The 27,919-nt window shown below is 54.4% G+C and overlaps 1 protein-coding gene across 1 annotated transcript; it reads left to right on the forward strand.

Moving 5' to 3' along the window:
- Positions 1-27,919, forward strand: LOC121445775 (rho guanine nucleotide exchange factor 10-like protein; the record flags this gene model as incomplete). The annotated part of the gene is made up of 10 exons (XM_041647915.1): positions 1-15; positions 254-435; positions 3,168-3,283; positions 3,676-3,803; positions 5,150-5,250; positions 14,708-14,829; positions 19,112-19,198; positions 20,530-20,753; positions 22,300-22,454; positions 27,771-27,919. Coding segments are annotated over 10 exons (1,279 nt in total), but the record flags the coding sequence as incomplete, so codon positions are not given.

The raw sequence follows: 27,919 nt of genomic DNA on the forward strand, positions 1-27,919 counted from the left end.
GCCCTCCAACCACAGGTAGGTAGCTTGTGGCTCGGGGACTCAGGCATGTGACGCTGGTTCTGGGCCTGGGTATCCTGGTGCAATGCCTTGGTGTGGGTTCCCTGCACTGTGTGGCCTGGCTTGGATTGGGCCTGAGGTCTCATTGCTTGGGCTGTCTGGAGCCTGGCTAAGCTGAGGTGCTGGGAGCTGGAGCTGTATTTGCCTCTGGGCTGGGCTGCTGCAGGTTCTCCAGTGCTCTTCTTCCATCCCGCAGGGGCCAGCTAGAGATCAGCAGCCTGGTGCCTCTGGGGCCCAAGTATGTGGTGAAGTGGAACACAGCGCTGCCCCAGGTGCAGGTCGTGGAGGTGGGTCAGGATGGCGGGGCCTACGACAAGGACAATCTGCTCATCCAGCATGCGGGTGCCAAGAAGGCCACGGCTGCGGGGCAGGCTCAGAGTGAGTACTGCCTGGCTGCTGCCCCTCGCATGTTAAGCTTATAACCTGGGCCAGGAACCATAAACAGGTGGGGCTGGGCCTGGAGGGTCTTGCTGTTGTACCTCAGTGCAGACCTGTGGCTTCACAGGCACAGGCATGCCCTTGTGGTCTCATTGCTGCTGCACACCCTACACACGTTCCCCACCTGGTGCTAGGGTCCCTCACGCCCAGCTCACACAGCGACAGGGGCCAGGTGTGAATTGACAATTGCCTCCCGTGGGACCTTGGGACAGGGGCCTTCTGTTTGTTCCCTCTGTGCCTCCTGGTAGGTTGAGGGACTAGAGATACTCCTCTTACCCCTGATCTCCAGGGGTGCTAGGGAACTCAGGTCTGTCTGTCCTTTCCTGGGCCCATGTCTCCCCATCCTAACCCAAGTTCTCAGACTCTTGGAAGACGGGAACAACTTAGAAGCCAGAGCCTCCTGCCTGGTCGCATCTCCCTATCTGCTCTCTGCTTGCACATTGGTCACCGTCACTGTGCATCTGTCCTGCAGTGGCCTCTGACTGCTTTTCTCCTTTGTCCCCCCCCTGAGTCCCCCCTGTACCTTCCCCTGAGTTTATTTCAGATGGAGTATATGTTTGTAGTACGCTACTACCACCTCACTGTTCTGATGCATTAGGTCTAGAGACCCGTGTGCTCCTCTGATGTGGCTCCTTAGCCTCTCTGGGTCTTGCAAGGGGTCCTGGCAAGGGGGTGTACCACCTTTGTCTGCAGGTCTTCCCCAGTCTGTGCCTTTCTTGCTGTTTGAATTAGGATGCCTGCCCTTCCTCCTCTTCCCATGCCAGTCTCTCTGATGGCCTGAGCTTGGGCCAGAGCCCCGTCATGGACTCTCTAGGTCTCAGGCTGAGTTTTCTGAGGTTGCCACATTCCTCATGGTGGGGAGGGCATGATGGTAGGTGTGTTCTGCAACTGGTCACATCGCATTCATAGTTCGGGAGCAAAGAGAGGTGGAGTTGGTGCTGGGTTTGCTTTCTCCTATTTGGCCCAGGGCCCCAGCCTTTGGGGCAGTACTGCCCACATTCATTCAGAATGGGTCTACCCACTTCAGTTAACATAATCTCCTCATAAAGCTCAGAGGTGTGTCTCCTAGGCGATTCTAGATCCTGTGAAGTTGCATTGATCATCACAACTGACAATTGGTTGCATGGAACCTTGGTTTCAGCCAGGGCCTTGGGCCCAGGGACACTAAACCGCAGGCCAGGCAGAGCAGAGTCCTGCGCACAGTGCGAGGCACTTGAGTTTCGCTTCCCCTCCCCACCACCGCTCTGCCCACAGCCCTGCCTGAGTGCTTGCCTCACTGGCCCCCGAAACTCTGGAAATTTTGAGGCATGATTGCGACAGCTGTTCTGGCCCTCTGAGGCCGCACCAGTGTCCGCTTCCAGATCTGTGAGTGAGGCGGGAGAGGCGGGCAGCCCCTCTTGGGTACCTTCAACATCATTCGACTCCCTTCTTCTTGGCCACCCCCATGCTGTTGCTATGGAAACCCCTGTGTCCCCCACTCTGTCCTTCTGCAGCCATGTTCCTTAAGCTTGACCCCCTTGAAAGGAGAGAGGCTCTGTAGGTTCTTGGTTAGCCATAGATTGTTTTTTATTAATATTATTATGCAAATATGGATACACAGAAAGCTCCTTGCATTTTACACATGCTCTTTTAGACCTTGAACAACAGTAAAACCTAAACAAAACACAAACTGGATAAAAATAACACTATCGGACAGCAAATAAAATTCCTGTCTGCAGTATTAATTTGTTGCGACAGGTGACATTTTGTTTTGTTGAACCCAAACTGCTCACAGGATAGATGCAGCATACTTTCCCACAAGTGGGTCCCCACCCTGTCCCCAGCCCACATCCTACAGGGCTGCTCATGTGGGGCTCCATCTTCCCACCAGCCTCCATCCTTTGGGCATTTTATACCTGTTAGTGCATCGCTACCGTTCCGTGTGCCCCTGCTCTTCGCTGGTTACCCCCTCAGCCCCCAAGTCCTCTAAAGCCCTGACCCCATACAGCAGAATGTGACATCAAAGTCACAATATCCCAGGGGCATGGGATATGCAACTGCATCTTAACCCCAACAGTGAACCAGAAAGAGGCCTCAGCCACCTTACATAGCCCGAGAAACCATGACTTACTCAAGGACGCCTCTGCCCACCGTGTCTCCTCTATTTGTGTCACCATCAGGGCCCTAGGCCCTCTCAGTCCCCACCACGGGCTCGTCACACTGGTACCTTTCTCCCAAGCATTTTCTACCAAATGACTAATGCCCTTCCCTCCCCTGCTGTCTGCCCATCCCCCTGGGTCCCAAGACCCAGGCAGAGCAGGGACCCTGCCTACATTGCGTAGCAGGTCCTCCATATGTCATTGAACAGTTTGCTGCTCATGGGCTGCTGTTAACCTCGGTACCTTTGCACATGCTCTTCCCTGGCTTGGCTGTACCCATCACATTCTGGCTTGGAATAGGCGCCTCAGTTTTTCCAAGCATGGCTGATATAGTCTTTTGGCCCTTGTGAGCCTCTGTACAACTGTGGCACCATTCCATGTGCGACACCTTCCTTCTGCTGGGACCTCTCTCCCTGGTCAAATCTCCTCCAGCGTTCCCAGTGCCTCTTCTCTATGGACATGGCTTACTTTTCCCTGTCGGCAGATGCTTACCTCCCCCAGCCCCAAGGCTGAGTCCGGTGTCTTCTCTACCAGACAAGGTGTACCTGGGCCCGCCGCGCCTCTTCCAGGAGTTACAGGACCTGCAGAAGGACTTGGCAGTGGTGGAGCAGATCACCCTGCTTGTCAGTACCCTGCATGGCACTTACCAGGTGGGCGTGGCCCCGGGAATGGTGAGGGGGCATCCCTGCATGGTACTCCAGTGCACCCTGGCTCTGAGCAGGGAGCCGTGGTAAAGGCTGGGAACCTCCTGACCCTTCCAGAAACCTTTGCACACGTCTGGCTTTGTGTGATAGTTGGGGGTCTTACAGATCCTCCCTGACCTCTGCCCCAGGTTGCAAAGCCTCTGGTCAGGAGGGCATCCCTCTTGGAGGAAGCGGCGGCTGGGTGGGCTCTCATCCAGGGCTAGGAAGTCCTGAGTATAGGTGGGATTGCCTCCTCTGTGGCTAGACTATCCCCTTCCCTGGGTGCTGTCACTGTTAGGACTTGTGTGGTTTGGAGCAAGCCAGGAGACGGTGGTGACCCCTTTCCTCCCCAACACTAGAACCTGAACATGACTGTGGCCCAGGACTGGTGCTTGGCCCTGCAGAGGCTGATGCGAGTGAAGGAGGAGGAGATCCACTCGGCCAACAAGTGCCGCCTGAGGCTACTCCTGCCTGGGAAGCCTGACAAGTGAGGGGGAGTCTGGGAGGGAAGGGGGTGCTCAGAGAGAGAGCCTGGGTCAGGACTGCCCTGAGGAGAGAGTACACACCCGCTGAGGATTGTGCCCCGGCCAGCACCTGGCACACGATAGGAACTTAGGAAAGAATGCACAAATGAATGAACATGTTGCTAACACCCTGGGTCAGCTTGGTTCTCTGCTGGCGGACTCCTATCCTCAGTCTCCAGTTAGTCCACCGCGTCATGCCCTCCTTCCTCACCTCAGCCTGTGGCCCCAGATCCTTCTTCACAGACCCAGCCTCCCCAGTTCAAGGTCCTCTGCTCACAAGATCTCCGCAGGAGCTGTGGGTCCCTCTCTCAGTGTGTAGAAGCCATTCCGAGGTAGCAAGGAACTAGGGCAGTGAGAGCTGGCCTTCCTCCAGCTCCGTAGGGTGTGTCTCAGTGGCCTCACTTTACAAACCAGGAATTGAGGTCAGAGGGCCAGGGCCAGGCGCAGAACAGGGGCTTTGCTTGGGAAAGGAGGTGGGTTCCTTGCAGAGGGGGCTCTGGGCAGGGAAGTGCTGCTGCTCAGGTGTGGGCCTCTGGGCAGGGGACGATAGTGACATGGCAACAGGTGCAGAGACGCAGGAGGAGAGAGCAGGGTCCTCATGTCGAGTGTGGGAGAATGCAGTCTGGGCTTCAGTCCAGGTTGTCCCCATCCCTGCTCCTGTCCTCTCTCTCTCAGACACCCTAGAGTGACACAGCTATGCCCACCTCCCTGGGTGCCTGGGTCACTTACAGGACTCTAAAGGGGTCCCAGCTGCTCCAAGGCCACCTCCTACCATCTTATCTATCCCTCTCTTCCGTGGACACTTCCCTCCCTCCCTTCCTCCCTCCCTCCCTCCCTCCCTGCCTTCCCCCCTTCTTTCCTCCATCCCTCTGTCCCTTCCTTTCTCCCATCTTCCTTCTATCTTCCTTTCTTTCCTTCTTCCTTCCTCTTTTCCTTACTGCATTTGTCCTCTCTACAACCATCTCACAGAGTGACTGCCCTGTGCCAGGTGCTGGAGAGAGACAGCGCGAGGTCCTTTCCCCCTCTGTGGAATGCTGGCAGGTGGTGATGCCAGGCCCTTAGCTGGGCATAAAGCCAGGGCCATTGGAGGTCTGGGACTGGGCTACCAAGAATGGCTTAGCTCCTCAAGCCAGGTGCCCCTGCCCATCACAGAGAATGGAAGGAGGTCTCCCCAAGGTGCTGGCCACAGGCCTCCAGGAACATGGATTGAAAAAGAGCCAAGGTGAACCAAGGCCTTCCGTGGCCTACCGGGGATCTGAGCCTCTCTCCCAGGCACCCATGGGGTCCTGTCTCATCTTGCCCTCCGCAGGTCTGGCCGCCCCATCAGCTTCATGGTGGTCTTCATCACACCGAATCCCCTGAGCAAGATTTCCTGGGTCAACAGGCTGCACCTGGCGAAGATTGGACTCAGTGAGTACAGCCAGGGCAGGTGTAGGGAGGGAGGTTGAGCGTGTGAGCCCATGGTGGTCAGTGAGGCAGGGGCATTTCCCGGTGGGAGGGAGTGAAACCATGCAGAAATGCCTGGAGCTCAGCTCTGAACCTTGGACCAGTCTCTTTCTCTCTCAGCTTCTCTCTGACCTGACACAAAGTGAATTAGCAGCTACCAGGGCCCCAGTGAGGGAGGCAATGCCTAGGGAGTGAGTGCCGAGTCTTCCTGGTGCACAAGGTGACGGCAGCCTGCCTGCTAACTAGCTGTACAGGAAAACAAATAGCAGGCTGGACTCAGCTGATCTTAGCCAAAGGCCTCCTTAGTGCCCAGCATGGTGGCATATGCAATAATCCTAGCACTTGGGAGGCTGAGGCAGAAGGATTTGGGGTTCAAGCCTAGTCTTAGCTGCAGAGCAAAGCTGGAGCTGGTTTGGGTCACAGGAGACCCGGGGCTTATAAAGCTCACATAAACAAATAATAAACCGGAAACCTCTATATGACTGTTTCCGCCTTGTACCCATTAGTACTGATACAAAGAAGTCAGTGGAAGACTATAGAATGCTGCCGGGGTAGCAGATACTTGCAAACTTCCACATACGTCTACGCCATTGTTCACAAGCTCCCTGAGCTAGGGCTGTTGAGAACTTTCTTTTTTAGTCATTGAGGACTCAAGCCTAGAGAGGTGCAGTGAATTTTGTGAAGTCACACAACAGAAAAGGGGTAGATGTAGGATACAGACACTGGGCATTGTGCCCCCGGGAGCCCAGGCCACCACCCTGTCCCTCTGTCCTATCCCTGCCACATTCCTGTTTGTTTTGCTACTTGGCATCTTGGTCAGTCAGAAGTGCTGTATGATAGATAGCCAGCTGATACTGGGACTGTTTCTTTACCTGCAAACAGAGACTGCACCTTCATTTCCTGACTGCCCAGACCCGAATAATCACATAAAAACTATATTAATTACAACACTGCTTGGCCAATGGCTCAGGCACATTATTCCTAGCTAGCTCTTATATCTTAAATTAACCTGTCTCTATTAATCTATGTATTGCCACCAGGCTGTGCCTTACTGTTAAGGTTTTGGCGTCAGCAGCGGCATGGCATCTCTTTAGCTCCGCCTTCTTTTTCCCTGAGTTTAGTTTGGTTTTCCCAGCTATATTCTGCCCTGACATAGGCCAAAGCAGCTTCCTTATTAGTCAATGATAATTAAAAATATCCACAGCATACAGAGGGACTCTCACATCATTTATCTTTACTGTGTATAAATGTGCTTTTTAATATTTATCTGATGTGTGGGTTTTATGTCTTTGTACCACATGCATGTAGTGTCCTCAGAGGCCAGAAAAAGGCATCAGATCCCCTGGAAATGAAGTCACAGATGGTTGTGAGCCATCACGTGGGTCCTGGGAACTGAACCTGGGTCCTCTGGGAAAGCAGGCAGTGCTCTTAATCACTGAGCCACCTCACCAACTCCCCACTTTTTTTTTCTGGGGCTCATTAACTGAGCTAGACTGGATGGCCAGCAAGCCTGAGGGATCTCTGCCTCTTTCACTTAAATGCTGCAATTGCAAGCACAGGCAACCGTTCCCAACTTGTTTGTTTCGAGCCAGGGTCTCCCCATGTAGCCCTGGCTGTTCTGGAACTCCCTCGCTATGGAGACCAGGCTAGCCTTGAAGTTACAGAGATCCACCTGCCTCTGCTTCCCATGTGCTGGGATGAAAGGTGTGTGCTGCTATACCTGGGGTTTCCCAGCTTTTTTTTTTTTTTTTTTTTTGGTTTTTCCAAACAAAGTTTCTCTATAGCGTTGGAACCTGTTCTGGAGCTCACTTTGTAGACCAGGCTAACCTCAGACTCACAGAGATCTGCCTGTCTCTGCCTCCCGAATACTGGGATTAAAGGTGTGTGCCGCCACCCAGCTGGCTTTTTTTTTTTTTTTTTAATGTGTCCTCTGCGAATGGAACTTGTGCTTGTAAGGCAGGTACCTTATGGACTGAGCCATCCTCTGACAAAACTCAGAAGGCCTTCTGCTCTTGAGGAACTTCAATTTGAGATGGACAGGTGGACATTAAGTGAGGTGCTGGATGGTGAAGTGGGGCCATGTGGCTGTCACTGAATGTGAGGGCTGCACCAGGGAGAAGCCATGGGAAGATCTGGGCCAAATGATGCAGGCGTATGCATCACAAGCACGCAGGTCCTGGGGCAGCAGTGACAGCTGGTTCACAGTGGCCAGAGAGGACAGGGCCTGGGGGTGAGGGAGTCAAAGAAGTAGGTGGTTGACTTGGAGGGCAGTGGTGTTCTGTAGGGCAGGGGTGAGGCTTGCAGGGTGCGCAGGGGGACGCCTGTGCTCTGGTTGTGCCCTGAAGGTTTTCACTGAAACGTGGGAACCTGGGATGTCGCAGTTGGGTTTCTATCCAAGTGAGCCATTCTGCTGCTATGCACAGGGCCTTGAAGGAGCAGGTGCAGAGGGGGATGGGTCGGGGAGGGGGCGTGGCTCTGGAGGAGCTGTCCCAGCTTGGTCAGTGTCCTAGGCTAGGCCTGGTGTAGCTTAGAACTCGGCCTTGTCCACAGAGGGTGGAGGGAAGGCTTTGAGAGCTTTACCATGTGATCTGACCCTTGGAAGGGCTGAGGGGATCCCCCTACTGGGCCTTGGAGGCGGGCACACACTGATTCCCTATTATACATGACTTCAATGTTGGGCAGACCCAGGGTGAGCCCTCCCTCCCTCCCAACCTCCCTGCCCGTCTGTCCTTCTGCCCTCTCCCACTTCCCCTGCCTCCCTGCTCCCCTCCCTGCCCCCTCTTCCCTAGGGACCTCCTATCTTCCCCTAACCCTCTTCCTTCCCTTTTATTTCCTCCTCCCTTCCCTCCTCCTTCCCCTCTTCCTTCCTTCTGCTGTCAGGAGGGAACTAGGGTGTCACACATTCTAGGGAGGCTTTTACCCTGAGTAATGCCCTTGGTACTCTTTCTCCTTCCACTAGGAGCCGGGCCCCTTTGAGCTGAATTTACTCTGTGACCCAGGCAGGCTTTGAACTCACCATCCTCCCAGGTCAGCTTCCTGAGTACCTGGGACACAGGTCCAGGCTCCTGGGCTAGGCTTTCCAGGAAAATGGACTTCCTGTTTGAACCTGGATGCTCTGCAGAGCTGGGCTGGTGTGCTGGGCCTGGCGCTGACTGAAGCAGGTGCCTGAGCAGCCTGTAGACTGCCATATCTTCACACAGCTTCACTCTGGCAACCTCAGTAGGGCAATCATTTGAAATTACATCTGAATGCCCAGGTCTCCCGGGGGCTTGAGTGGTTTCTTTTCATTTCGCTGCATTTTGTTTCTAATCTTAGTGTTGTGTGTGTGTGTGTGTGTGTGTGTGTGTGTGTGTGTGTGTAGGTGTGTAGGGAACAGAACCATGTTAAAGATGTGGCACTCCTATACCATATTTAATTTTCTTCTGCATACAGCGTGCCAGGATGGTAATCTGAAGACTGAGAAGGGAGAGGGACGGGAGAGACTTTGGTTTAGCATTACACTGTGGTCCTGGGAAAGGCAACCGTCTCCCTGAGTCCCAGTTTTCCCATCCATGACCAGACTAGATCTCTAAGGGCCCTTGCTCATTGTTTGTAGGGTCTCAGGTGCACTAGAAGGTTCAGAAGGTGGCTAGGGACAGGTCTTACACATGTGACTTGGGGCCAGATGGCCTTGTTAGGTTCATAGTCCAAGGCTTCTTGGCTGGGTTGTTCTGCAAACTGTTTAGCTTCCAGCTTTGGGGGAATCAGAGAGTAGGGACCATGCAGGTGCTTTAGGTTCTGGAGAGAGCGCTTGGGGTGTGGTGGCAGCCCTGCATCTGGGAGCAGAACTGGGTCACAGTCTCTTCCCAGCTGTTAGCCTCCATTCATAAAGACTTGGTAGATGGTGCACAGAGAAGGCTCCAGAGAAGGAAGGGAAGGTTGGGGCTCTGCACCCCAGCTCTCAAGGCTCTACTCTTCTGGTCTTCATATTCCCAGGCCCCAGAGCCTCTCCCACTGACAGCTCTCCAGAGAGGGTCTGGGTGTGACAGGCCCTACCCACGCCCACACTCACAGGAGCATCAGAGGCTTGGGCCAGGGGTCTGTATGCAACCTGGCGGCCTCCCTTCCTCTCATTTCTGGTCTGATCTCTCAACCCCGTCTTGGCAGCTACCCATCACTGATGCCTATCTCCTTCTGAGCATGGCCTGGGAAGCCTTGGATTGTGTCCTAAACCTAATCTCCATCAACCCTGCAAACCACCCCAGGGCTGGGATCCCCAAGCCAGTGGTTCTCAACCTTCCTAACGCTGTGACCCCTTAATGCAGTTCTCATGTTATGGTGATCCCCATCCCCGCAACCATAAAACCATTTTTTGTTGCTGGTTCATGTTTTGCTACTGTTATGAACTGTAATGTAAATATCTGTGTTTTCTGATGGTCTTAGGTGACCCCTGGGAAAAGGTCCTTCAGCCCTCCCAAAAGGGGTCATGACCCATAGGTTGAGAACAGCTTTCCCAATCTCTCTGGATATGGTGGTCTTGTTCTTTGGGATGGGGGACAAGACCCTACATCGCAGCTGGGAAGTTGTGGCCTTCAGCTGGCTTCCCTGGATGGCATCGGCATCTCTCACAGTGAGTGGCTTAGAGGAAGGACTCCTGACTTGGCCACTGTGGCCGTGACTAATTAGGGGCCTGTGACAGGGTCTTAAAGACGGCTGTGGTTCTGGAAACTTTGAGAGCAGTGGGTCCACGGTGGTGAAGACCTCACTCTGGAAGCCGAGCACCGAGCAGGCTAGAGGTGGCTCGGCCCCTCGCCGTAGTGTTCAAAGGAAGGACGGTGACTAGAAATGGCCACCATTTCTCCAGGGCCTGGTATATCCTAGGCCTCATATGTATTCTTTCTAGGCTCCCCAGCAACTCCAGATGACTGGGATTCTGTCCCTATTTCTAGACATGTCAACAGGTTCAGTGTCACACAGTGAGTTGATGGCTGGGTTAGGTTGTGCCTAGGGTGCTTCTAGCAGACTGGAGGAGATGGTTCCCGGGGGTGGGGGTGGGCTTTCAGCCCACAGTGGCTCCTGAGCTCCAGGAGCGCTGACAAACACGGCCCTAAATAAACCTCTGCTTAGCATCAGCTGGAATCACGGCTGTGCCGTTGGTGCCTCTCCTGAATGTCACTTTACCCCAAGTGGGCTTTCAGTGTTCAGTGGCCACAGCCGCTCTGGTTTGTGACACGAACAATGGTGGTGGCAGATGGGGAGCCTCGACTCCATTTTCTTTTAACGCTCCCAGTGGCACGCAAGAAAGGCGCCATCTGGAAGGAGAAGGTCAGATTGTTAAAAATATATATGGTAATAAATCGCCAAGGCCTGATGGGCTGTGGGTGTGTAGGGGAAAGGAGGGAGGGAGGAGCTGGGGTGAGGTGTGGGGGTGGGGGCCATGCGTTCACCTGTCTGGCTGTCGGGTGGGTGAGTGCCACGGATCTCCTGCCCAGCAGGGGAGGGTCTGGTTGTGAGTTCCCCGAGGGTGGAGACAGCATCTCCAATTGTGTCCTGTTTATTTACCATTGGGCCTTAACTGAGAGGCGGCAGGGCAGCCCGTTTCCCACAGTGGCCTGGGCAAGCTGTGTGACATGCCCCGTGGCATAGATTCTTCATTTCAGCTTCCCCAACATAGAGGGGATGGGGGTCCTCAGAGGGAGGATGCAAGGATGGAGAGTATTTTGGTGTGTATTGTCCCGAAGTCGTCCTATGTCTGGTGGGTCTCTCACACTCTGGCTTTTCCACTCCCTCTTTCCGTGGCAAGGCTAGGTTTTGTGGGGCAGTTTCCAGGGTCTGGAGAGTTAAGGGCCTCTTCTGGGCCCATTAGGAAACACAGTCAATGCTGAGCCCTTCAGGCTGGGGAGGGACCCTCAGGGTAACCAGCCAGCCTTTGTGTGTTAAAGGAAGCGTCCAGATTTTTAAGGCATGGCCACCCCTGTGTTTTACTCCAACTCCTCTGGCCCAGCTGGGCTTTGGACTGGGCCACTCTCGGGGGTGGTTCCTCCTTGCACACGTCAGCCTGACATAGTTTCTTTCACAAAAGGGAGTCATATTGACGGGATATGTTAGACACCCATGCAAAATCAGGCTCCAGGAGAAAGGTTATGTTCAGGCTGCCCCTGGTTATTGGCGTGTGGTCCGTAGAAAGGCTGGTTCTGTGTGCGTGGTTGTGTAGGAAGGGCGTGGAGGGAAAGTTTTGGCCCTCATCGGTATTGATGTTACAGAGAACCTCCTGCCCCCACATGCATACACTCGCACACGTGGGCGCACACACAGGCTCACACGCAGTTGCACACACAGGAATAGAGAAGTCCGTGGAAGAGCAGAGCTAACCCTGCTCTTTCAGTTACAATGGATCGTGCCTCCTGTATTCATCTTGAGTTGAAAACGTCTGAAGGGGAAGCTGCATTTAACCTCTGACCTCCCACACATCGCAGTTTAGCACAGTTGACCTTCGACACGGTCAGGTCATTTCCATTAGCCCTGGGTTGGGCAGAAACACAGGAAACAAAGCCCATTTCTTTAATCAAGTGTGTGTGCCTCGTGTATATAAATAGGTGAGATGCAGCTTGGCTGTGGAACGCTTGTTCTAGCACGCCTGATGGACACACACACACACACTGATGGGTGTTGGGAAATGTGATAAGGTCCCAAAAGGCAACATCCAGAGAGATGGTGCCTCCTAGCGTCCATCCAGGGAAAGATCAAAGCTCCGAATCGCAGACTGGTCTCTGCTTTCCCACCCTCGCGAAGTGGACGGTCGTAACTTGAGTTGTTCCAGCCTGGAGACAGTTGCAGCGGTAAAGGGATGTGACAGCTGTGACAGAGGCTGGGACTCTGTTGAGAAGGAAGGGTGGAGGCAGAGCTAGTGAGGTCGAGGGGCGATGCTCCACTCCAAGGGACATCCAGAGCTGCGTGCTGAAATTGCTGACCACCGTGGAGCCTGGGGACCGGGAGACAAGGCTGGGAGGGAGGGACGATCCTTGGGCTCTTCCCGTAGAGTCTGGGCCTGCCTCCAAGCAGACCAGGACTCCTTTGGCGTTTTCAAACAGAGAGCAGTGGGGTGCACTGTGGAGCTGCTATGGGCTGGCCTTGGAGGCTAGGTGGGGGGCAGCTCACGCATCCAAAGCAGGGGCAGCATGGGCCTGGTCCTTGATTCCTGTTTGCCACCAAGGAGGGGTGTGGGACTTAGGGAGGCTGCTGTCCCAACAGCTCAGTTGTCATGATCCCAGAGCCATAGGTGCCCTCACATGGGCAGCTCTAGGGGCAGAGCTAGCATTGCTGGGTCAATAGGCCTCAGTGACAGCAGCACTGGGACTCTAGTTCTTGCAGGTTTAGTACAAAGAGCACAGCTATAGAACATAGGAGAGCCAAGTCCCCATGTGGGTGCTGCTGCCTGCCACGTTCAAGACCTAGATTTGCTTCTCAGTCCCTGTGTGCCAGTGTTACCTATAGGGCGGTGACCACTGTATCAACATTTTGTTGCCATGAACACTGGCCAGGTGGACCCATAGCCCATCGTATTAGTGCCTTTTCTCATCGCTTTGACACAGACAAGGAAGAAAGGAAGGTTCCCCCCCCCCCCGACTTATTTTCCTTCTCATAGTTTGAGGGATGCATACATTCAATCATGGAAGGGAGGGAAGGGATGGCAGCAAGCGGGAGCCTGAGGCAGCCGGTCGTGTGGCATTCACAGTTGCATCCACGGTGGGGTAGGCACGGTGGCATGAGTGGGAGGTGACCGGTTACATGACATCCGCTGTCACATCCATGGTGGGGTAGGCACACAGCAGGAGCCTGAGGCGGCCACTTACCTTAATCCCCAGTCAGGAAGCAGAGAGAGACGGATGCTGGTGCTCAGCTCACTTCCTCCATTTTATTCAGTCCGGGACCCCAGCCCAGGGAGTAGTGCCGCCCACATTCAACATGGGTCTTCCCACCTCAGCTAAGACAGAAACTCTCTCACAGCCGTACCCAAGGGGTGGTCTCCATGGTGAATCTAGGAGCCTGCTAAGTTGGCATTCAGCGTCAACCATCACACCTTGGTACTCACCGACATGAGCATGCATACCACGTGGGGGGTGTCCCTGTCACACTGGGTGACTGTCCCAGGCTTGTGTAGAAGAGAGAAAAGCTCCTTAGTCACAGAATTCCTTGGGTGGACCTTAGTTTGTTCACCCCCCCGCCCCCCCGCTTCCTCTCACTCATGTGTGAGTTCAGATGAGCGTGAAGGCCCCGCGGGAAATGAGTCCTCAGAGGGGGCTGGCGTAGCCAGAGTGGTCAGAAAGGGCTCCTCAGAGGGGGCTACCCGTGAGGAGAGCCCCGGCTGCCCTCCTCACCATCAAGTGCAAAAACTGGGATAGATTTGCCTCCCATTTCTTTAATGTTAAGCCCAAGGCATCTGACTCAGTTCTGGTAAACAAGGGACTTTTCATGTCTTGTTCCAACACAGCGTGGAGCCGTGGTTATCAACCCCACTCTCCCGCATAGACAGGCCGCACATGGTTCAGGCCTGGACCTCACTATGTAGCTGAGGATGACGTTGAATGTTTGATCCTCCTGCCTCTATTTCTGAGGACTGGACTGTATGTGTGTGGCCACCGCACCTGGTTCATTCCTTACTGGGGATGGAACCTGGGGCCTCTTGCATGCTGGGTGAATACTCCACCAACTGAGCCACATCTAAAGCCTCACAGTCTCTCTCTCTTTCTCTCTTCTTTCCTTTCTTTTATGTGTGATGCATGTGTATATATGACTGAACTCATCTGTGTAGGCACATGTGAAGGCCTGAAGTTGAGATTGTATGTCTTTCCTCTGTCGCTCTTCACCTTGACTCTTGAACCAAGATCTCTATTTGAATTTGGATCACAATTATTTATTTATTTGTTTATTTATTCATTATTTCTTTCATTCATTCATTCATTCATTCATTCATTTGTTGGCTAGACTCGATGGTCATGGAGCCCCTAAGATCTATCTGTCTGTCTGTCTCTACCCGCTGTCCTGGGGTTTCGGGTACTCACTTCCATACCCAGCTTTTCCATGGGTGCCAGGGGTCTGAGCTCAGGTCCCCATGCTTGCCCAGCAAGTCCTTCATATACTGACCATCTCCCCTGCCCACCAGCAGAGGAATTGAGGCTCAAGGGGTTGGGGTGTCCTCGCAGGTTGCTCAAAAGTAGAGTCAGGCTGGGATTCTGTTCTTGGGTGTTCCAGATCCTTGCCTGTGGACCAGAGCCAACTCCATAGACTGAGACCAACAGGCATGTGGGGTGGGGCACTGATCAGGGCAATGAGGTCACCTTGGGACCCGGCCTGCTGTGGTAACGCTCAGGGTTGAGGGTCAGTTCCTGCCTGCTGGGGCTCACACTCACTAGCTCTGCCCACCCCCTTCCTCTCCCTGCAGGGGAGGAGAACCAGCCAGGATGGCTGTGTCCTGATGAGGACAGGAAAAGCAAAGCCCCATTCTGGTGCCCCATCCTGGCCTGCTGCGTCCCCGCCTTCTCCTCCCGGGCCCTCAGCCTGCAGGTGAGTGGACCTGGCACATGGTAACTGTGGTGGCCCTGCCTAGCCTGGGAGAACCAGTGCCCAGGTAGCGTCCGCTGCAGCTGGAGAGGTCCAGCATCTCAGTCCAGCTGAGTGACCCAGGGGGCTAAGCCTTTTTTTGCTGTTTAGTGAGTCAGCGTTCCCACCAGGAGAAAGGGTGTTTATGAATGACCCACACGGGTCATGGGGTGGAAAATTCCATTATTTTATGATAGCGAATGCCAGCAACCTCATCTGTTGAAGGCCTGACTCGGGACTGTGCCCGAGATGACTTTGGTGGTGACCTGGGATGCTCCGTGGTCATCACGCCCTCTCACTTGCCCACGACACTCTCTTGTGTTTAGCTGCACTTCTTGTGATAGTGACTAGGACAGAATTTCACAGGAGATAGAAGCCCAGACAGGTCTTCCAGAATGACAGTCAATAGAGGTGTCGGTCCGACATGATGACAGTCTCCGTGGTATTAACCACCAGGAAGCTCGCCCCACCCCATCCGTCACTTGTCCCTTATGTCCTGGCAGAGCCCACCCCTCCATCTGGAGCATCTCCCAAGCAGCTGAGGACCCTGAGCTCTGGGACGGGCGAGCGAGCGTGGGACCCAGCACAGATAAATAGTCGCAGGAGCCGTGCGGGCTGGGCTGTAGACTGGGGCTCTAAGAGCTGAAAGAGCACCCATGCGATGTAAGTTCATCGTTCATTCCTTTATTCATCTGTCCGTTCGCAGGTCATCTCTGTATGCTAGAGCTGGGAGTGCACTGGTGACCAGGACGTACGAGGTTCCCACCTCATACAGCCTTCCGTCTAGGGGACAAAGACAGGCAGGACCTCAGCACCCAGGAGGGAGTCTAAGGGAACTAGAGAACATAGAGCAGAGATACAGCAGGCGTGGAAGTGGGGACCGCACGGTTGTGGGTGCAGAGAGGGCCCCTTGGAGGAGGTGGCATTAAACAGAAAGCCACATAGCAAGAAGGACAGAGACCCCAGAGGGCTTAGGGGATCCATATTCTAAGTAGTCAGATCAGTATGGAGCAGGCCAATCAAAAGGGGCCGGCAGGATGGAGCTTGGATTAGTTGTCTCTTAAAGGATCCATCTTCTAGACCTGTTACAGTGACCATTAAGTTTCAATGTGAGTTCTGGAGGGGACCTTGAGACTATTGCTAAGGGTGATGAGGTCTGTCTCTGGGCGAGGGAGACCATGGCAGCCTTGGAGGGTTTTGTTCTGGGAGCCCTGATGGATCCAGGAAATGGTGGCATCTGGATCTCGATTTGAGTTCTTGGAGGTGGGGCTATGTGGACAGAAGAAGAGGCTGAAAGCTCAGAGTGGGGGGTGAGGGGAGGAGATGTGGGGGACAGGGCGGGTGTTTGTGCCAGAGGTGGGAGTCAGGTGGGGACCTGGAGACCAGGACCAAGGAAAAGTAAGAAAGGCTCTCACTCCTGCTACAGAGTGAGGCTGCACCCAGTCTCTGATCAGGATAAAGAATGAAGCCATGTACTACTTAAAGTTTATTTGTCTTTTGGAGATTTATTCATTTTTATTTTATATATATGGGTTTTTTGCTGGCATATATGTGTGTGCACCACATGTATGCAATACCCACAGAGACCAAAAGAGGGCATCAGTTGCCCCGGAACTGAAGTTACAGAGGTTTGTGAGCTGCCAAGTGGGTGCTGGGAATTGAACCTAGGCCTCTGGAAGAGTAGCCAGTGCTCTGAACTGCTGAGCCATCTCTGTAGTCTCCCATGTAATACTTTTATTTTATTTTTTTGAGACAGTTTTTCTCTGTGTAGCTCTGACTGTCCTGGAACTCACTTTGTAGACCAGGCTGGCCCTGAACTTAGAGATCTGCCTGCCTCCTGAGTGATGGGATTAAAGGCCTGTGCCACCACTACTCAGCTTTCCTGTGTATTACTTTAAAAAGAAATTATCCTTCAGAGTATGGCCTGAACGTGCCTTGTATTTTAGGGAAATAATGAAGGACTGGGAGTTACCGTGGGCTTCGGTGTGGAAGACAGAATCCGTGGAGAGGGGTCTGTCCTTGTTCCTTACACAAGGCTAGCCCTGGAGTGTAGCTTCTGCAGTGGGGTCTGGCGTCTTCTCTCTCCCCTAGGGTCTTAGGATTTCCTGATACACAGGCCACACCCGAGTAAGCCCTCACAGGTCAGACACTGATGGAGTCTTTAAGTAGGCTTGTTTCCGGAAAGAACTGATACCTGATGGGAACTATCTGCCATCTTGAACCTGGGAGGATGAGCGAGGGCCTGTGTATCTCTTCACTTGGAGCTGTTAGGGTTCCAGAACATGTGGGTGGGCAGAGTGCTCAGCCCATGCTTGGTGTTCCCGCGGAGCCCCCATGTCAGCTGAGAGAGCCCTACATAAATCTATGTGGGTAACGGGCCCAGAGGAAGGGGATCCTGGGGGACCCGCCAGAGCCTGTCTGGCCGTATTCTCTGGGCTCGTCTAGTTCTATTTTGCCCGCCTCCTACCTAACTCAGACAGCTGTGCCCCATCAGCTTGGTGCTGGCAGCCGTATGAATCAGAGCGGAGGCTGCCAGCCTTGCCCAATTACCGTGGGACCAGATGTGCATGTGGACAGGTGCCCAGGCTCCTCTCCGCTCACGCAGGCTCTCAGGTGGCCACATGAGTCGGCAGCCAGCCTGTTTCTCCCCTGGGAAGGCTAGAGCTGGGCAACGGAATTGTTGGCCCTGCCTCTTTCCTGGGCAGACAAGACCCTGGCCTTTAGTTGTTAAGGGAAGTGTGTGTTGGATTCCATCCTTGCTGGGGGTTGAGGAGCAATGCTCTTCTTGGAGGTGATAGCCAGCTGTGCCCATGCTGGGCCATGCCAGTCCGCTGGTTGGCAGGGGAACTCGCTGTGGGAGAATGTTAGAGGAGGCTGCTTGGGTGTTTCCCTGCTCTCGTTGTGCCCAGCCTGGAATGCCCCAGTCATGTGATACTAGAAAGCTGTTGTAGCTCCTACTATACAGCCCCATCTTCAGCAGCAACTGGAGAGGCCATGGAGGCCCCTGGCTGGGTCACAGTGAGGATTAAGGATCTTGAGAGATGGCCTAGTGGTGAATGCTTACCATGGAGACATGAATTCGATCCCTAGCATTCCTGTAAAAAAGATGAGTGCGTAGTGTGGGCTAGCATGGGGAGGCAGAGATGGGTGGGGCTCCAGGCACTGTGAGATACCCTGTCTCAAAAAATCAGGTGGAAGGTGGTTGAGGACCAGTGTTGACCTCTGATCCTTATGCACACGTGCACACAATGCACATGCATGTATGTGCACTGTGACACATTTGTGTCCGATGCACTCAGGCCTCAAGGAACAGAAGTAAACATCTCAGGACATTTTTACCCCAGGAAAGGCCTCTGGCTAACTGCCTCACGAGGAGGGTGTCGGGCAACTTTTGGCCCTTCTGCCCATGACCGTTAGGAATCTTGGCAAATGTTTCAGCAGAGGAGGACCGGCAGGTTCTTCACCAGCAGAGGGCAGCAGCTGCCTGGGAAATGTCAAGTGTCTCTCTCTGACTCTTGCGGCAGCACCTCCCAGCTGTCTCCCCCGCCCCTCCTCCCGCCCTTATAACGCTGTACTGTCCAGAGAGACAGGTTGTCCGGGTTGGCACCTGAAGCAGAGCTCTGAGGGGCCACCTAGTCAGGAGCTGGAAGCAACCGATGCAGGAGGCAGTGTAAGCCGTGAGCAGCTCTCACTGGCAACTGGCTGCCAGTCAAGTCCCAGTTTCCGTGTTTTCCTTACTGGACCCACCCAGCCCCCTGTCCCAGGGCGTCCTTCTGTAGAGGGGTACTGATGCAGTACCTGGTTTCCACCTCCTCACAGCTCTCTGGAGGCATGCGGGAGGCCATTGGGGTGCAGGAGCAAGCGGGACCATACCACTTACTTCCTCTGTGACCTAGCTCTGGCCCTTGCCCTCTGTGGGCTTCGTCTTCTCTATCTACAAAATAAAGTGCTTGGATGAAGGTGGAGGGCTTAGTGGTCATCAACAAGCCTTATCTAGGAGCTGCCTGGTTCTAGAGACTATGGGCGGATATAGGCATCAGTCAGGCCTTCTCTGCACAGAAAGTTCTAGAAGAGTGATGATCAAATACAAAGCACGGGAAACTATGTATGTGGCATGTGTCACTTTCTTGGCCCCCATCCTCAGGTATTCTCATGGGGGAGCGATGGGTTCAGAAGTCTGTCAAATAAATATTGGCGTTTTGGCAGCTCATTGATTGACCTACGTTTACTGTTTCTGTCTCTACAGCTCGGGGGTCTGGTCCACAGTCCTGTCAACTGTCCCCTGCTGGGCTTCTCAGCTGTCAGCACTTCCCTTCCACAGGGCTACCTCTGGGTAAGTAGTCCTTTGCCTAGCTAGGACAGGGTGGCCGTGTGTCCTCACAATGGGGACAGAAAGGGTGACAAGAAGGGGTCTAAGAAAGCCACCCACCTGTCTAGCAGCTCTGTCAAAGGCTTCCTAGGAACTTCGGGGCTTGGTGGTGGGGTTGGTGGTGGAACCTTATCCAGGGTAACCACATCCGGGGCCAGGGAGGTGTTGGCAAGGGCCCAGACTTCTCGGAGAGAGATAAGAGTAAGCTATGCAGAGGTCCAGATTACAGGAGGCCCAGGTCAGAAGAGGCTCAGGTCATAGAAGGGCTGGGTCTCCGGCCCCACCCAGAGCTTAGGCATCAGCACTGGCTCTTCCTCATCTCAATGGAGCTTCTAGCCACCTTCTCTGCTTCCAGGGTTCTCAGCAAAGCTCTGTCTTTTTAAAAATGAGGACCCCCATGCTCCTTGGGTTGCTGTTTGTGTCCTATATGCAGGATTCTGGCTTCCCTGCCCCTCGCCACCCTCTAGCACATGCTCCTGCCTGTCCCTGGGAATTCGTGCAGCAGAACCTTGGCTTACCTTTTAGACTGCAGTACAAATGTTGATATTTTCCTTCACTGTTTCCCAATTATCATCTAGCACCTGGTGAATCTATTCATCTATGCATGAATGCATCTACTTACCCTGTGGATCCTTCATCTGTTCATTAATCCATCCATTTGTGCATCCGTCTGTCCGTCTGTCGTCTGTACATCATTCCATCCATCCATCCAGTCATCCATCCATCCATCCATCCATCCAGTCATCCATCCATCCAGTCATCCATCCAATCATCCATCTAACCTTCCACCCTTCCACACACCCACCAACGCAACCACCATTTATCCAATTGCTCACTCATGCATACATGCGTGCGTCTGTCCATTCCCTTGGCAGGTATACACATGAGGTGCATACCATGAGCTAGATACAAAAGTAACACAGTGAATGGGACAGAGGGCTGTTTTAAGGAGACAGAATAGCTCATGAGCTCTTATTTGGGAGACCTCTATAGAGGAGAAACTGGAAAACCGACTGGTTATTGCATCTACTTGAACCATTTCTTGATTTCCTTTGGCCCCTGAAGCTAATTTGTGTCCTTATAGTTGGGAACTAATGACCTTTGTGAGATCAGGTTGTGTGTGGGATGGACAGAGGACGCACCTTCCCGTTACTATCCCCAGTCACAGTGTGTCTGTGTACGCATGTGTCTGTGTGTATCTGCGCGTTTGTCCGTGTATCTGTGTCAGGGTGCGGTCCCCGGGAAGGTGTGCCCTAGTCACTGGCTTGACAGCCTCTCCGGGCCTCTGCTTCTAGGTTGGAGGTGGGCAGGAGGGTGCTGGTGGCCAGGTGGAGATCTTCTCCCTGAACCGGCCTTCGCCACGCACTGTCAAGTCCTTCCCCCTGGCAGCCCCCGTGCTCTGTATAGAGTACATTCCGGATCCGGAGGAGGAGGCTGAGGGTACAGAGGAGAGCCGGGTGGCTGCTGACCCCTCAGCTGCAGCGCATCCCACCGTCTGCCTCGGCTTACAGGATGGCAGGTGAGGGGCAGGAGGACGGGTCGGGATGGCTTGTCCTGCCAGGCAGGTAGCTGCAGGTAGTCCCTCCAGCTCTTCGGGTCACTAAGCAAAGCACTCTTTCCCAGCCTGGTGTCCCCAGGGAGATGGGAACCGGAGACAGCCATTGTGGCATATAAGTGTCAGGAGTAGCTTATGTCATAGCTGACAGCTCTGGCACCACTTCCTGGCTGTGCATCCTTAGACACATCGTGTCAAGCCAGGTTCTGGTCTGGTGAAGCTCAGGAGGACAGCATGTTGAGTGACTGAGTCTCAGGTTCCTATGGTCAGAGAGGCTTAGTGCTCCCCACCCCCATGCAGGGCCATGTGTGTACAGGAGGGCCTAATGGGGGTAGAAAGTACGAAAGAGAATCCCCCTGCATCTCTGCTCTTCACCTTGTCCTGTAGAAGGACGGCGTGTGTCTCCGAAGTACCTACTATGTGCCTCAAATATGCTGAGGGGGTTCTCTCACAGTGACCTTGCAGCCTGGGGGGGTTATCTTCATTCCCATTTCCCACACAGGGGGGAGCCGAAACTAGCAGCATTCTGAGAGGTGGTGAGGAGCCATGCTTACCCATGCCCCATAGTCTGGGTTGGGACTGTAGCCTTGGGCCCCGTCTGGGGGTTGGGACTGTAGCCTTGGGCCCCGTCTGGGGGTTGGGACTGTAGCCTTGGGCCCCATCTGGGCCTGGGCTTAGGAGAGATCTGGTGAACACCTTTTATTTTAGTTTTGAGCCAAGATACATTTCATGTAATATAATTTTAGGGGTCTGGAAGTGTGGCTTGGTGGGTGAACGCTTGCATAGCCTACACAAGGTCCAAGCTCCATCCCTAGATCTTCAGACTGGGTGTGGTGTTTCATGTCTGTGATCCTGGCAACTGAGAGGTGGTGGCAAGAGGATCAGAAGTTTAAGGCCATCCTTGGTTACATAGCAAGATGGAGACTAGCCTGGATCACACTGAGATTCAAAAAGCAGAACAAACAATACGAAGCAGAATCACCGTTCTAGCTATTTTAAGGAGCACAACTTGGTGGCTTCTGGCAGCCGCTACCGAGCTCCAGAATATTCTCATTTCTCCCCAGAGAAGCTTTTACCCATCTCATCCCCTCCTCAAAAACCGCTGATCACCCTCAGCCTCTGAGGGAATGCCCTCAGGCATGCCCTATACATGGCATCTAGTGCCTCATAGCCTCTGCTCCGGCTTCTCTTTACCCTGTGCATTCTTACACAGCCCCGGGGTGTTGTCAGGCTTTGTTCCCCGATGGCCCTCAAGTGGGCACCCCTGATCATTTGAGGAAGAGAGCTGAAGGTCAGCACTTCGGTCAGCAGCTAGGAGCTGGCGGTTGGATTTGAACTCAGGTCTGAGTGGCACTGGAACTCGGTACCTTTCTCATTGTATTCTGGAGCCAGAGTCCTATCTGGTGGCAGAAGCCAGGGTTTCTGTAGGAGGGAGGAACAAGGCTGGGCAAGTGAGGCCCATGCACGGGTAGGTGCCTGTGAGTCTCACTGATAGCATCTCTCCCTTCAGCATCCTGCTCTATGGCAGCGTGGACACTGGGACCCAGTGCCTGGCAACCTGCAAGAGTCCAGGCCCGCAGCCGGTGCTCTGTTTGCGGCACAGCCCCTTCTATCTGCTTGCTGGCCTACAGGACGGGACCCTCGCTGCCTATCCTCGGACCAGTGGTGAGGACTGGTGGGTGGGTGGGCTTGGGGGGGGGCATCAGGGCACCAAACTGGGCCTGGATCCTAAGCTGAGAGATTGAACAACACAGGCTGGGGAGGCAGTGTCAGAATGGGCTACTCAGGATGGGGGGGTTCTGAGACCTGACCTTCACTGGGGTCTACTGCTGGGTTCCCACACATTTGAGTCCCTGTAGAAGGAGAGCATCTATTTCTCTGCCAGCAGACAAGTGCTGGGGAACAGTTCCCCATGGGCTGAGAGACCGAGGGTGGTCTTGGAAAGACCTGGATTCTTGTTCAGGCTCTGCACTGTGACAGCCGTGTCCCTAGTAAGTGGCTCTTTTTTTTGTGCCTTGGGCTCTTTTGTAAAGTGAGAGTCGGGTGGTGCCCACCCCTCTTGGTTCTCGCGAACAAAATGACTCAGCATAGACTGGGCACAGGCCAGGATGGGTGCTGAGAAGGGGAGGCACCTTTGGGTTGTCACCGTCAGAGCTGTCGCTGGCATTGTCACGGAGCCTGAAATGGGAGGACGGCAGGGCTATGCTGCAGCCAGATGCACTGCACCCCAGCACTCCAGGAACGGTGTCAAGGATGTGATATACCCTCATCATCTTAAGCCTGGCTGCTACCCTGGGGAGTCACCTCTGTTCCAGGCGCTAGGACACTGAGCCTGGGGGAGGGGGGATCACAACTCCCTCATAGCCTTGTGAGAACTGTGCAAGGTCCCTGAGCCTTGCTCAGCCCCTAGTCTGGTGGTAAGGACCCAGTGGCAAGCGTGGTGGCCCCAAGACTCTACAGCAGTGTCTCCCCTCCCCCCAGGCACCCAGCTCAGCTTAGATCCAATGGCTGCGTCATCCTTGCAGCCTGTTGCAGGGTTATAAACGGATATTTGCAGTGAGGGTTTTTTTCCCCTACTTGGCACTATGTTGGTATTTTTAATTAGCTTTTGATAAGGCATTTATAGTTTTTAATTAAAGGGGGAAGAAGGGAAAAAAATCCCTTACCATCAGACAGAACAGAGCGTGTGTATGAATGTAAATCCTGGCTCAGATGTGCTGGGGTAGACAAGAGGGTCTGAAGGGACCGCCCACCCTCCTGTGTGCCCTAGACACCACACGACTCTAGCTTCAACCAGCCCTGCCTACCTGTGTGGGTGCTTAGGTGGGCGTGGCAGGGCTGCTGTAGGGCTCAAACAGCACAAGTTCAAGATCAAGACTCTTGAGAAGGGTCCATCCTAGACTTCTCTGGCTCTCAGTGGCATCTTGACTTGGGATGACATCACTTGTGTCCTCACGGGCCTCATGAGGATGTCTCCCTGTTCATGCGCCCTTGTGTCCCAATCTCCCCTTATAAGGACGCCTGTCACCCTGGGTTAGGGCTCCACCAATCCCGAGCCACTAATTACATCTGGAGGAATGTTGTCTCTAAGAAAGAGTCCATTCTGAGGCATTGGTGCAGGGTTAGGGCTTCAGGGGAGTCCCTGATGAAGTTTTGGGTTTAACAACTGGCTTTCAGCTTAGGGTTAGAGCCTGCTAGCTAGTCAGAATGGAGATGCCCTGAGGGTGTTACACAACCTCCCTTTCCTTTGAGGGTCTCTTCCCTGCAAATGTTTGCTTCCTCAATATGTAAGAACACCTACTGTGTTCCACAGAGATGCTTGTCAACCAAACAGACATGCCTCCCGCCCTTGTGAGGTTTAAAGCCCCCAGAGGGAGGTCAGAATAGCCAATTCAACAAGCAGGAAGCTGGGGGCTCCTGATGTAAGACTGGGATCACCGTTTGAGCCTGACTACCTAGTAGGGTGAACTGGGTGCCTGGGGTCCACCCCAAGAGGCAGGCCCTGAAGCTGAGACAGAGAGAGGTGGCCAGACAAGTTTCAAGTTGAGGGAAAAGTGGAGCAGAGGGACCAGTGTGTGTGTGTGAAGGCCAGAGGCACGGGTATGCCTAGCATCATGGGGGCCCCAGAGAGGAGGATGCAGAACTAGCTAATAGCAAGAGGGTAAGTGGCACTGGGCAAAGTCTGGGGACAGACAGCTGCTCATGAGGACCTTGTCATAGCTCACTGGGAAGTAGAGAGATGCAATACAGAGTCTAGACACTGGCCCGTTGGACAGGAGGGCAGGTGCACCCGGCATTGCACCCTTTCTAGAATCTTCTTCTCCTGGTATCTGTGGCTGTAGCTGTCATGGCTTCTGAGAGGGCTTCCCTTCCCCCGGTCCCCAGCTACCCTGTGCTTCCTCAAAGAGGTGATCCCTGGCCTGAAACCAGTCTCTTAGAACCACAGCACCACATGGTTTAAAATAGGTCCCAGAGTCCCTTTGCCTCAGGAGCAGAGGCGTTTCTCTGTGCTGTCCCTGGGCCAGCCTCAAGGTACCCTTCCAGAACCTCTCCGGGGTGCCCCTGATGGCGAGGAGTGTCTGGGATGCGGACTGCCCAGGCTTCACTGCTGTATCCTGGAGCTGGTGCTGGATGAGATGTGTATAGCAAAATGCAGCCTCCTTACCTGTGAAATGGGGGTGCAGACAGCTGTTCTGACAGGCTGTGTGTGCAGGTTACATGTGCAGATTTCCCCAGGGCCTACAGTGGAGCCCCCCACCTCCGCCCAGGGTGGGCCCCTCTCAGCCTCAGTGGCTTTAACTCTGCGTCCTGCCTCCTGGCACTAGCCAGATCCGTGGACCCCTGTGGGAGACCAGCGGGCTGTGTCACCTGAGGCTAGGGGAGGGGTGGAGAGATGCTGGCATCCTGAAGGTGCCTTTGCTGAGACAGGCCTGCCTCGCTGCTGACCGGCTGTGCACTCGGAGCCAGCCTAGATGAATGGGCTGTCACGCAGGGGCGGGGGCGGGCCCCGCGAGTGCAGGTTCTGGACCATGTGCTTGCTAACAACTACCCAAGGGTTGGGAAGCGGGGATGGTTGGAGGGGATGCCCCTCAAGCCCTGCCCAGCCTCGGAAATTACCTTTGTAGTCTGTGAAGCCAGTGAAGTGGGGGCTGGAAGGACTGTAGAGGACAGAATCTGTCCAGAAAACCAAGTCCCAGCAAGGTCAGCAAGTCCAGGGAGCCCCCGTGGGCTCTGACGGGGGCTCCTGGCCACTGTCCACTCTGATACAAATTTATATTGAATTTTATCACAGTGCCTGCTTTGGAGGGCTTCGGGGGACACCAACCCATGAAGGTGGGATGGTCAGTGTACACATGACCGGCAGGCCTCCAGTGACTGTGGTGTACTGTCCTTGGTGCAAGGGTTCCTCAGCCATTGCTGCTGTGTCCTTGGGCGAACCCCAGTTCCCAGCCTCTGAGATGCTACCCCAGCATCTTTAACTCCTTTCCTCAAGTGTTAACCCACTCACATCTTAGCCACAGTGGCAGAGGCTCTGTCATCTGGCCACAGTCACTGCTCACCTTTGGCCACTAGGGGGCACTCAAAAGCCTTGTATTTCCCTGAATCTGTTGCCCTGGGTCCTGGGTCACATTCCTATGGAGGTCTGGCCTCCTTCTGGTCACCTGCCCCTCCCAGAAGTGGGAAGCTGGGCTGGGAGGCAGCCAGGCTAGACCCAGCTCTGGGTTTAAACTCCTTGGGGGAGTTCTCTACTCTGGGCCTCTGTTGTCACCTTTAATGGCGCCAGCACTGGCTTCTGTAGACTACCCGGAGCCAGTGAGCAGGGACGACCGTGCAGCTGTGTGACTTGGGTAACTGAACTTGCAGCCTGTTAGCTGTAAGTCGGGGCCAGTGACAGTATCTGCCGTGCAGGCTTGTGGGAGGTAAAGACTTCATTCATGAGCAGAGCGTCTGGCACACAGACACGGAGGGGACTCAGCGTTGGCCACGGGCACTTTTCACCAGGGCCCCATGCTGTGTTGGGTCAGCAAGCACAGTTCCTTGGCTCCTTGCAGCCTCTGAGGAGTGGGGGGTGCGTGGTTATCACACCCATTTTAGAGAAAGACACCGAGGCTCAGAGAGGCCAAGTCCCTGCCCAAATGGACTTGGCACTCAGAGCCACAGAGTGCTCTAGCCTGGCCTGCCTGCTGTGCGTGTGGTCATGCTCTGAGTTGGAAGGAGTGGTAGTGTGTACGGGAGGGGGTCCCCCAGTTCTTAATTTGTTAGCTGGGCTGGGAGTATGGAGCAGGGTTCAGGCGGAGGCTGATGGTGGAGGACACGCTGACCACATGCGGCCAGGAGACGGGGTGAGGAGTTTGGTGGCTTCCCCGTATAACTTGGGGTCTTCTATCTCTGGGGACAGCAGGTGACTCAGAGGAGGGTATGTCTGCAGCGAGTGACTTTGTGTGAATTGTCTGCTGGGGACCTAGGGGGTGGTGGAGGGAGACAGAGGACTCTCTCCCGCAGCTGACTCTATCCTGCCTCCCCAGCCTATTGCTCTGGCATGTGCACTCCCCACAGACCCCTCATTGGGTCTCAGCTCCCCCAAGTCTCCTCTCTGCCCTGCACCCTGACAGCCTAGGGCAGCCACTGGGGCTCAGTGTAGCCAGAGATGCGACTGCAGAGAAGCCAGTGTCCAGCCACTGTGATCAGGTGCTAGGGAACGGTTCTCAGTGAGCTGGGCATGGTTGGAGGCAGGGAGGGGAGATGCTTATTTCTGGCCAGGCTGCTGCTTCAGTCTCTGGGAATGGAAGATAGAAATGTCACCTCTCAGAGCTTTTCCCCGCTGCATCTGGTGGTGTCTCTGGAGGGAAAGATCTTGGCAAAGTGACAGGAGCATCCTCGGGTGACAGGCTCTGAGGGAAGTCCTCATGATGTTGAGATGAGCTGGGTTCTCAGTGAAGTCCCTTCCCCCATCCAAACTGAGACTTTGAGAAACTGAGGGGAGGTCCACTCAAGGCCCTTAGCAGAATCAGGACCATGCTGGTCACAAGTCCCTGAACTCTGGGGTCCTGTGACCTCCCGGCAGGAACTATTGTGGAGATTGACTCTCCCAGAAGCCCCTGTGTATCCGTCCTCTACGTGTGTCTGTTCCTTGGTGTTTGGCACATGAGCTCATAACTGGATTGGTGGCTGCTGTCTCTACCCATTATAGTTTCCCAGAGGGCGGGACCTATAGCTGCTCCTGTCTCTGTTCTAGGCACCCAGCTCATGGCCCAGCTGGTCGTAGGTGCTTTCTGAGTGTGAGTGGAGTGAACGAATGAGGGAGAGAGAGTCAGAGAAGGGGGGAAGTGCAGGGTGGTCCCCAGGGCAATGGAGTATAGTAGCAGTCACCCCCGTGCAATGAGGGTGAAGGACCCTGGTGGGGGAAGGTATTTGGAGCTCTCAGCCAAGCTCCCCCTGCAAGGTTTCAGTCATTGACCCATGTGCTCTTCTCTCCCATAGGTGGGGTTCCCTGGGACCTGGAGAGTCCCCCCATGTGCTTGACGGTGGGCCCAGGGCCCATTCGCACACTACTGAGCCTGGAAGATGCCGCATGGGCCAGCTGTGGGCCGCGGGTCACTGTCCTGGATGCTGCCACTCTGCAGACTCAG

The sequence above is a fragment of the Microtus oregoni genome, unplaced genomic scaffold (genome assembly GCF_018167655.1).
Source record: "Microtus oregoni isolate MIOR12 unplaced genomic scaffold, Mior012 000590F_ref0000121, whole genome shotgun sequence".
NCBI classification, from domain to species: domain Eukaryota; kingdom Metazoa; phylum Chordata; class Mammalia; order Rodentia; family Cricetidae; genus Microtus; species Microtus oregoni.